General features: G+C 43.9%; 1 protein-coding gene across 1 annotated transcript; it reads left to right on the top strand.

Annotated features, from left to right (window-relative positions):
• The first annotated feature begins 6969 nt into the window (after positions 1-6969).
• MAP1LC3C (microtubule associated protein 1 light chain 3 gamma) lies at positions 6970-8612 on the top strand. The gene is made up of 4 exons (XM_086626121.1): positions 6970-7027; positions 7121-7176; positions 7319-7425; positions 8420-8612. The coding sequence occupies exons 1-4, from the start codon at positions 6970-6972 to the stop codon at positions 8610-8612; spliced, it is 414 nt and encodes a 137-aa protein (XP_086482247.1).
• Positions 8613-10783: the final 2171 nt, after the last annotated feature.

Raw genomic sequence — 10783 nt, 5'->3', positions numbered from 1 at the left:
TTGGCTAGCAAGAACAGCATCAATTCTGTTTCTTCTGTAAATAGAAAACATAATACATTGCATCTTAGCAAGGATAACAAGAGAGCAGATGATGGGAAAGGAGGATTTAATGATATTTTTCCCATTTTAGCATCTTTCTAGACTTTGAGCTAAGCCCCTGTGGGATAGAAAGCTGGGGAACCACTGGTATAGCAGGAAACAAAAAATCAAAAATGTACTTGCAGGAACTTTGAGAGTTTGCCAGCTTGCATCAGCTTTCCTCAAAAAGTCACTGATGTTTTTTTTACATCTAGTTAGAATCTCCAATTTGAGCAACACATGCAGAAAATTACTGACAATCTAGGTCTCAAATTCTTCACAAATTTAAAATGCTAAACCAGAGCACTTCCCATGTAGAACAACTTAAAAACTACTGAAGATAACTCACTATACCTCAGCATACTAAGTGCTCTCAATATGGTTGAAAATTTAACAAATTAATGTTGAAAGAGGTCTCAAAATCTTTAAATGGAGGATAGAGCACTCAAGAAAAGCACAATTAGTGCACTAGAAACCAAATGAAGAAACTAGCATGAAGAAACTACTGCATCACAATGAGCTGAAAAACAACAGGACAGTTAAAGGTAAGAAAGAAAAGATGAAATGAGTCTAACCGAAGTTTCTTTTGCAGAAGAGAGATTGTAACCTCAGAATCCCAAGCTCTGGTGCAAAACAGTCACGTACTCTCTCCTTTAAAAGTAACAAAACTCATTTCTAATCCTTGTGGCTACACCAAAAAGCCATTGGAGATATGATCTAGGTTCAATATAAGGGTTAAAACATCAGGAGACAAAGAAAAAGAACCAGAAGTACATATAAACATCAGCCTATCAACCCAGAAATACCACTGGTGACTTTTAAACTTATCTTAGCATTTTGAGAGGGGCTCAGTTTGTGATCTGACTCTTATTAGCAGATGAGTTTGGACCATATATCTGAAATATAGGACTAAGCATCCCCTAAAACATAAGAATACTCCAGCTAGCTTTTTGGTATAAAGACTTAAGAGTTCAGAAAGTTAGTTACTGGCACACAATTACCTCAGGCTTACCCATGAATGTGGGTTTGCTTTTGTGTCACAGGAGGAAAAACAGGCAGGTTCAGAAGGGAAGAAGGAGGCAAAAGATTCCCTATCTGTAACTAGCCATGTTCAGGGAGCATGCAAATATTCAGGATGGCTCTTTTAAAACCCATTAAATTGTCTGGCTGAGTCCGATTTTTTGAGGGCTTTTCAAACCCCTCTTGACTCTTTTATTTTCACTTACAGACAGCCCTCATGAAAGCATGTATTTAAGATAACTGTGCATCATACTGTAGAACTTCATAGGCTTTCTCAGGACGGCAAACAAGCCTTCATTTTGCCAAGTCACATTTTTTCCCTAGAACATCACGCTGCCTTTTCTCTCCCTGTTCAGTTAGGCTGCTTAAATAAATAAATCTCGGTCCCTGTAGCGCTGTATCATTCGTACATACATTGTTAGTCTACACATAACTGTTTTGTGCCTTCTGCACTTAATCCCTCAGCCTCTCTGGCTTATACATCCGCTTGTGTTCAGGATTATTAAGTGCTAGATGGAATTAAAAGCCAGAGCGAAGCCTCATTTGTCATCCAAGTTTTGTTACACTGGAATTAACTCAGTAGCACCTGCATACTGACTTGTGAAGAGGAGCTAACCTCGGTTTATGGCATACTAGAGTGCTTTTCACCATGTAACAGTGGAGCAAATCTCTTCCACTGGAACACGAATCACTTCTAATGCAGTCCATGTTTTTAGAGTTATTGAGTTTTTCTCTTGACTAAGTCTGACCCTTGGGTTTGCCTTCATTAGATGTCAAACTGTTCAGCGAGCTTGGCAGAACAGACCAACAAGCTTCAGTCCGGCTTCAGGCTGGGAGCCCTGCCTCCTGAGCTCTGACAGATAAAGCCTTGGCAATTTCAAACACCGCTGCTCCCACTCCACTGCTGTGCTGGTCGCTGCTGCCCTGGTGGCAGGAGCAGCAGGCGTGGGCAGGCGTGGAAGCCTTCCTGCCCTCAGCCGCCGTACCGTGCATTAACCGAGCAGGGGATCAGCTCTCCAGTGCTGGCACAAGCTGCACCTGCTGGGAAGGCAGCTTCCAGCCAGCAGGAGGGACAGGGAGCCAGGTGGTTAGTTTTAAACTACCACAGTTTAAATTCCCAAGTCAAAGCCCTTTGATCACTCCTATTCCTTAATCCTCACAGGGCGTTTAACCATGAGGGTATGGGAGCACCAGAGAGCACTGGGGGGGCTTCTGAAGGGAGAACGCAGTGCGGTTACCAGATTTTAGCCGTGTCCTGCCTGCCACAGGCAAAATCTTGGCTACAGCCTCGGCACTCACACATGCTACTCCAGCAGTCTGATCAGAGCATCTCGGTTCTCTGGTTAACGTAGGCGGCTCTTGATCCTCAGCTCCACAATAGCTCACAGATCCACCTGAAAGCAGTGCTGTTCATCTCAAGCCACAGATAATGTCATTCAAACTTTCACACATGCTACAGAAATGTAATTCAAAATTTCTCCTTCAGAGCAGGAAAGAACAGAGGAGAATTCACAAAGCTCGAGGAGAATTCACCATTCAAAGAGGTTTTCAGCATTTCTTTCTAAGGAAATACTAAATAATAGATCCACTAGGTGACAACTGGAAGTACATACACAGCCACACCAGACAGGTTAACATGACGGTGTTATCCTGTCTTTGTGATGTGTCAGGGCTAGACCCTTTCCGAAACAATGTGTTTCTCTCTGCTCAAGCACTCTGTACTTTATATCTCACTTTTCTTCCTACAGCAGTTGCTGGAAAGCTTAGGAAGTGTGATTTTAGCATGTAGCATTCAGCTGCTTAAAGGGGGCTGGTCAGGGCTTCTATAGTTTTTAAATACAATGACATATAGAATATTGATGTTTATTTGTCTGCTTTTTCTTTTTTTTTTTTTTAATTCTGTAAGAGGCGAGGTGGTCCTGTGGTCAGCTCAATGCATTTGTGCTTCAAAAATGTGGAACCAGGTATCATTTGTACCATAGCTCTCCTCACGAAATGGTGTTCAGAATGTTGCACGCATTCTTTACATCTTGGATTTTTGCAACTGCTGTAATTATTTCTACCTCATTTTATCTTGTTTGGGAAATTCAGATTTCAAGTTCTTCAGAGCAGGCTTGTTTTTTTCTGAGCTGCTTATATTTTGCTTAGCACAAGGAGACTTGCTTATCCATACAGACTTACATGATTTGAATGAAGAATAGCCATCAAACAAGGAGAATTTGAGAAAATGTACTTTTTCTAACTCTTCAAGTCTTTTCTCTAACATTGATAAAGACCTTTTTCTGAGCAACATAAGCATGAATGAAACAGAACAGCCTAGGAAAAAGGCCTTACATTACAGCCCATTCATCACTCTCCCCTTTCTTCCTTATCCAGCTTTCAAAACTGCATCAATTTGGGATGAAAAAGTACCGGAAGCAAGGTAAGCAGTGAAAACTCCTGAAAGCATTAAATAAATTGGCAGGCAAAGCAGTCACATTTTAGGATGGACAACTGACATATGCTAGAAAGTCTACAAAAGCACCTCCTCACTTGGTCAGGAAGAAAAGCTCTCAGTCATTTGCTCAGTCATTAGCCGACTCACTTCTGCCCGGCGGCAGTATCACACATTCAGACTTCAGCCATACTTCTGGGACAAATCAAATTGTTTGTCCTTTCCCACAAAGCTCCTACCAGCTTATTTCAGACTCTCTTCACATACTGTAATTCTGCCTTTCACAGGAGTTCCCTCGTTCCTACTGAAAGTAAAACTCTACAGAATCCTCAAATTTTGGACACCCTGTACTCTCCTGCACATGGAAAATAATTCCCTTACTAAACCACTTTGAGGCTATGAGAAGTTTTTTAAAGCCTTCAGCTGGAATGGGACAATGTGAAGAAGATGTTTCCTGCTTTTACACTAAGATCTTTTGAGCCAGACTCTATATGATCATGTCCACAAAGCTGAGATCGCTTCAGTATAGAGTCAAAGGATATATTAGAATTCAGCTACACAGCTGCAAACCTGGGACTTTGGAAGAGGCTATGGATGTGGCAATAAACTGGACTAGCTAAGATATGCAGCTCCAGGTTTGTGTTTTAATTTTGAGGGACTTATAGGGCTCCTATGAATGTAGTCTTTGGATATTCAAGCAGGCAAAAATAGAGTAACAATTCCCTTTGGTTCTTCCATTTCTGTTTCAGTACGGCCTCTGAGTACTCCATTCGCTACACAAAATTGCTCTACCAGTTCATTAATTACATGCATGTGAGAAAAACTTCAAAGGGGAAGGAGAGAAGAAGGAATAGATTCCACATTTAGGTCTGAAACTGGGTATTTAAATGCAAGAGCAAGTGCAGGTGCCATGCCGACATATATTAGACATCCCATTTCTCTGCCTCCAGAAAAGGTAGCGCATACATTATTAGTTAGCATTGCTAACTAAAGCCTGGGTTTGCGCTTACTCTTAGCTCTCACAGACGTTAGAGTTGTAACTAATCACTAGGTTCTCTGGAATTCTTCTTTTGCTCACCCCCCTTGTCAGGTATCCATTTTTCTCTTTAGCAGCTGCTCTAGGAGCTTACGTTATGAAAAGAAACCACCTCTCTGGATGCAGGGCTGCTGATGTCTGTATGGAGTCATGGTTTTGTACTTCGTGTGCAGTGAGACGTGACACAGAAAGCAGAGTACTGGTGTGGCAGGTTCCCTCTTCTCTATACACAGTGGATCACAGATCCTTCTACTGGATCTACTGGGCAGAAACCAGCAGGGGTGTGTGGAAGAACTGGTCCACTTGCTCAACAGCTTTGAGAGGCCCCACACTGACTGCAACTCCAAAGACACGCTCTGTGATCTCCATGCATCCTTCTGCCTCCTGCAGGCTGTGCTCCTGTGCCGTATGTAAATCTATACTGTTTCTTTACCCTTCAAGTTATTCCTCTGTTCCTTCATCTTTTTAAATACACGCCTCACCAGGCTGAGTTATGGCATCGTGTCAGTTCTGTGGCACATGTCCTCCTCCACTCATGCTTCCCCAGTCTGTCACCCCATCTCTACTCAACGGAACTTAAGCTAGACCCAGCTTTGTAGGCAAACCTTTGGGCTCACCTGCCCTGATGGAGAGGTCTGCTCGTGAGGAGGAGCTGTATCCAAACCACTCCAGCGTAGGCTCCAGGCCTTTTTCCCAAGTTCAGAGCTCTTGCTCACAAACCCCTCAAAGCAAAGATCCTGTCTTCTCTGGGCAACTGAATTCGTAGTGCCACATGGGGGAGCTTGTGCAGTGATTAAAGCTCATCAATTTCTGATCATGAGAAAAGGACAGCTCAGCAGCACCAACTTCAGCCACTGGAAACTCTGTTCTGGAAAGGTTGGTTGAAAATCATGCAATATGCATACACAGTTCACATGCACTATAATACAAATGTTCCTTTTCAAGAAAATAGTCTTAGGTGGCAGTCATTGATTTTGCCTAGAAAACGCAGCCAGACTCATAACTCATAAACCTTAGAAACTTCCAGTTGCCCTTAGTTTGGTATATTATATAATATATACTCTGAACGAGTCCAGAGGAGGGCCACGAAGATGATCAGAGGGCTGGAGCACCTCTGCTATGAAGACAGGCTGAGAGAGTTGGGGCTGTTCAGCCTGGAGAAGAGAAGGCTCCGGGGTGATCTTATAGCAGCTTTCCAGTACCTAAAGGGGGCCTACAGGAAAGCTGGAGAGGGACTTTTTACAAGGGTGTGTAGTGATAGGACAAGGGGCAATGGATTTAAACTGAAAGAAGGGAGATTTAGGTTAGATATAAGAAAGAATCTCTTTACATTGAGGGTGGTGAGGTACTGGAACAGGTTGCCCAGAGAAGTTGTGGCTGCCCCATCCCTGGCAGTGTTCAAGGCCAGGTTGGATGAGGCTTTGGGCAACCTGGTGTAGTGGAGGGTTTCCCTGCCCATGGCGGGGGCTTGGAACTAGATGATCTTTGAGGTCCCTTCCAACCCTAACCATTCTATGATTCTATGATTCTATGATATGCCCTTAGTATTTCAAATAAAATGAAAAGGACTATATTTTAAAGGCATAAGCAAAGCAAATAAGTAATACGGATCAATTGCAGCCGTCCACAAAGACGACTTACATACACAATAACCAGCCTTGACTTAACTTTCCTCCTTGCTGAGCCATGTCTGGCTGCGAAGCCGTCTTGACAGCTAAAGTAAAAGCAGGTGAACAAGCAATCCAAAAGGCAGGGAATCGCTCTCATCATATTTGGCAAATAGATGTACCTGAAGTCTGCTTGGAAACCCTTAAAATCATCACCACATCTTACAGACAAAGAGAGAGTTAAAGCTCACCTCCCAAGTCATTCAGAAAACAGGCAATTTGGTAGCCTGAGGGTGTGGAAAACGTCAGGTATTTTTTTTCTAAACCCAAAGAAATAGTTTGAAAGCAATTCGTAAGTACGAAGAAGGTAACTGACCACCTGGACTGGCCATCTGGAAAGGGAAGACGGATGGAGACAGCCCAGCCTTGAGCTGCACCCTTCCATCACCCCGCAGGGTCGTCAAAGACCTCTCACAAAGTTTGACGTCACCTTGTATGCAAAATATCTCTCAGTTGGGGGACGTTATGTCGGAGGCAGCCACGAGCAGAAAGGACGCTGCTGGGACGGGCTGGAGAGGCAGCCTCGCCAGCAGCACATTCCACGCTCCCTTTGCCGAGGAAAGGCAAACGTGCGAGGGGACACACGACCTCCCGGGAGCCGCCCAGAGGGGCGGGCTCGGCCCGCCGGGGCGGGGCGGGGCGGGGCCGGGAGGGGCCTGCGGCGGCCCCGAGCGCCGTAAGAGGCGCGGGGCCGGGGCGGCAGCAGCGCCGGGAAGGAGCGTGGCGGGGGGAGGATGCAGGCGGTGCCGGGGGCGCAGGCGGCCAGGCCGTTCAAGCTGAGGAAGAGTTTCGGTAGGGGCGGCCGTGCGGCGCGGCGCGGCGGCGGGGCTGCGCGGCGGCGGCGGGCTGCGCGTACGCGTAACGCTTCTCCTCTCTCCCGCGCAGCCACCCGGATGGAAGAAGTAGCAGGGATCCGGGCGAAGTTCCCAACAAAAATCCCGGTAAATCTCCGTTTTGTTATCGGGGGTTGTTGCTGTTATTTGACAAGAAACGTTGGGAACCTCCCTCTAAAGTGCGGGAGGGAAAGGGGGGAAGGGACCTCGGCGGTTTAGGTTTTGCTGAGTGTGACTCTAATCCACACAGGTAATTGTTGAGAGATACCATAGAGAGAAATACCTTCCCCTCTTGGACAAAACCAAGTTTTTGGTTCCCGAGGAGCTGACCATGACACAGTTCATAACCATCATCAGGTAAGCAGCAGGCACCTGTGGGGCTGCACTGCAGCTGGGGCTGTGGCTCTTCTTGCAGTAGGTGTCCTCTTGTGCTGTGCTGGAACATCCTGCTTTCTGTGGGGAGGAGGATGAAGGCATTAGTAATGGCTTTCCTCACTTATGAGTGTTTAAAGGAAATCAACAGATGTTTTCTCAGGTGCATTTGGGGAAAAAATGTGGTCTATGCTTTCTGGATTCATAAAGTCTTCTCTTTTCCCCCTAACCGTAGTGAGTAAAGATTGTTTCAGACTCTTGTTTTGCTTTCTTCTTGCTTAATGAACTTAGTACTGGACTCTGTGGTTCTTTTTTGCTTATAGCTGTTATGGCTTGTTCTCTTGCTCAAGTCCAAGGCAACTCTTAGGTGTGAGTGGCATGAAACATGCTTTTAAATTATTCTTTATAAAACACTACAGGGAAGACGTCTCCCAAAGTATTTAGCAATGTTCTCTGACGAAGTATGAAAGCTATGTGTTTTCCAGTTTTTCAGCACACTTTTTAACATATGGGAAAGATCTTTCTAGATGTTAACTTCTGTAAAAGATGCTTTTGGCTCTTGGACAACTTAGGTCTTGATCCTCGTATAGAATGTCTCTGAGAATAACTCTTCTTTTGAAGGTAGACTTTAAAACAAATGTAACAGACTGTGCTGGAATCTCTTACTATAGCTGTACTGTAGAAGCTTTTGGTTTCTACTCAGTGCTTCTCTCTGGTAATTGTGAACTCAAAGCCCAGACTCAGTAGCACTCATGGTCTAACAATGTAAGCCTTTCCTCAGAACACAGGCCTTTCAGCTTCCAAGCATACAGTCGACTTCCTGCTGATGAAGACGTTAAACCACAGGATGACTTTACACAGCATTTCTTGTACATAGTTCATGCAACTGCTCTGCTTAATGTATTTCATACACTAAAGTTGAAACCTTCTTAAATTTGCTAATGCCTAATACTCTGTTTCTCCTCCCTTCTTCAATTAGAAGCAGGATGGCTCTAACTGCTACACAAGCTTTCTACCTGCTGGTGAACAACAAAAGCCTAGCCAGCATGTCCTTGACAATGGCAGAAGTATACAGGGACTACAGAGATGAAGATGGCTTTGTATATATGACATATGCTTCCCAGGAGATGTTTGGATGCTTTTTACCCACAGCTCAAGGGAAAATTATTTAATGCCTTCAAAAAACTTGAAGGTTGGGTCCATGTGCTGCAGTGAACCAGTTTGCTATGAATCATGCCTGTGACATTGAACCTCGGAGATGCTCCTTCCAATATGAGCTCTTGAGCTCTGTAGTGGGGAGTTATGACCCAAAAGCTGGCAGGACCAGCTTAAGGCAGAAATGGTGGTACACTTTTCCTAGATAATAACTTGGATATATATTTTTATACTTGAAGACACTATGGGGTTTTTTTTGGAACTGCACCTCCCACTTTTTTGCAATATCAATCTTTGTTATGTAACTGATTTTTAAGGTGTCCTTAAAGCCTAAGTCTAAGTAAAATAAAGAAACTTTTAAGTATTGAGTTGAATGTTAGCTTTCATCTGGGGAAAGACTATAGAAGTCTGTCTAGGAGAAGGTACTAGAATAATTCTGGGAATTTGAGCTCAATGACTCTCAAGCATTGCTTGTACAGCCATTCCAAATTTTTGAATGGAGCAACAAAGCTTAAGTCAGGTCACACAGGAGCAAAACCAGACCTATAGATGGTTCATTAAGCTAGATATCTGAGCTGCAAGATTAAGCAGATTAGTGCAGTGTTCAAATGCAGTGTTAACTTTAACACCTGGATAAACTACTGTCAGAAAACACTGTGAGTGTCTGTGATATAGGTAACTACTTGTTTAAATAAGCAAAAGTGGTTACTAGTCAGCATAACCTCAATGCAGATAAGGTGACTTGAACCCATAGTTTAACCAAGTGTTCAAGAGTCTGTTCTTACTACGGGATTCTGCTAGTCTGGTCTCTATGGATATACAGTCATATCCATCCCCTGCAGGCACCTACTTGTCAGTTTCCCTGAAGGACTTCAGTGAGCCTTCTTTCAAGGATGGATAGATAGAGCTGTGTGATGAACCTTGCAAGTAAGAGGTGTATACCAGTGTCTCTAGAAAATGCCAAAACCGTCATGTAGTGAGATGCTGATTCATCTAACACACAGACTTGGGTCCTAAACATGTATTGAAGGAACACTTGACATGAGGCTTAGTCTAGGGTATAGCTCAAGCTAGCTTCCCTGGTCTTCTCATGTGTAAGGAATGTATTGGAAAGTTGTAAATGTTCTGATCCTGCAAAACCAACTTAAAACACTAGATCATTTAAAAATCTGTCTACAGTGTGCGGTTAATTAATCAACCTCTGGCAGCCTCAGCTTAGGATGGTCAAATTTTTACAATATGATGCGATTTTTCTGTTCAGTACCAAACTGATTTGCAGCATGATTAATATAGGAATTACTAGACTGCAAAGAAAGAAGTGTTGACAGTATTTAAATTATGCATAAGGAAGGAATGTGTGCGTAAGCTTTTTGCAGTGGTTCTCTTATACTAATAATCTCTTGAACTTAAAGCTCTGAGCAGACCTGAGTTCAAGCCTCTAAACCAGGGGGTTTAGAGGGGTACCTGCCTTATTGAAGGTGGTGTTTGCCAACTCATGTTTCATGAGGTGAGGAACAAAGAAATCATTGACCTGACTGACTCAGTGGAAAGGCTAAGACCGTGTCAGTATAGGTTATGAAAACATGCAGGCTTTGGGATCCCAGAATCTCTTGCTTGGATAGATTTCACTTCTGCTTGTAATGGAAACAGTTTCCATTGCACAAATTGAACTCGACTGGTCGTTTGTTACCAGCCCTCAGGGAGGCAGACACCTGTTTGGCAGGAGCACCACACAGCAATGTTGAACAGCTGTGGGAACCTTGGGGTGGAGGGAGCAAGGGGAAGTCTTGCTATGTTCAAGCTCTCTTGCCAGTCTAAGAGCTGGGCTAATATTTTGCTTCATTGGCTCCTCCGTTTGTCTTCCTGTCTTGTGTGATACTTGGTGCATGAAGAGAAAAGCACTGAAGGGTTCTTGGCTGGAGCAATTTTATGTCTGACAACTAACTTTCTTTGGTTTGTAATGTAGTGGCTGAGGTGTAAGTGTTGATCCCTCCAGCATTTATTGACATTAGGCTGTGGTATCTAACAGGCTAAGTCACAGATTCAGCCAAAAAAGTTACGCAAGGAGGTCAGTTGCAGGTAAAAAGCATCATTATAAACCTGCTTAAACTGGCCTGCGAAACCTTGAGAGAAGTCCACTGAGCCGGGAAAGCTTTTTCATTGGGTATTAGTAATAGACTTACCCTTC

Source organism: Tauraco erythrolophus, chromosome 2 (assembly GCF_009769465.1).
Source record: "Tauraco erythrolophus isolate bTauEry1 chromosome 2, bTauEry1.pri, whole genome shotgun sequence".
NCBI lineage: Eukaryota > Metazoa > Chordata > Aves > Musophagiformes > Musophagidae > Tauraco > Tauraco erythrolophus.
Note: the sequence above shows the minus strand (reverse complement) of the source record. Positions and strands in the feature narration are given on the sequence as shown.

Excerpts from the sequence above, each read along its gene's own strand:
- MAP1LC3C (XM_086626121.1), top strand. The coding sequence starts at position 6,970 with ATGCAGGCGGTGCCGGGGGCGCAGGCGGCCAGGCCGTTCAAGCTGAGG. Across the intron at positions 7,028-7,120 it reads CAAGCTGAGGAAGAGTTTCG|CCACCCGGATGGAAGAAGTA; the intron begins GTAGGGGCGGCC and ends TCTCCCGCGCAG. Across the intron at positions 7,177-7,318 it reads AGTTCCCAACAAAAATCCCG|GTAATTGTTGAGAGATACCA; the intron begins GTAAATCTCCGT and ends TAATCCACACAG.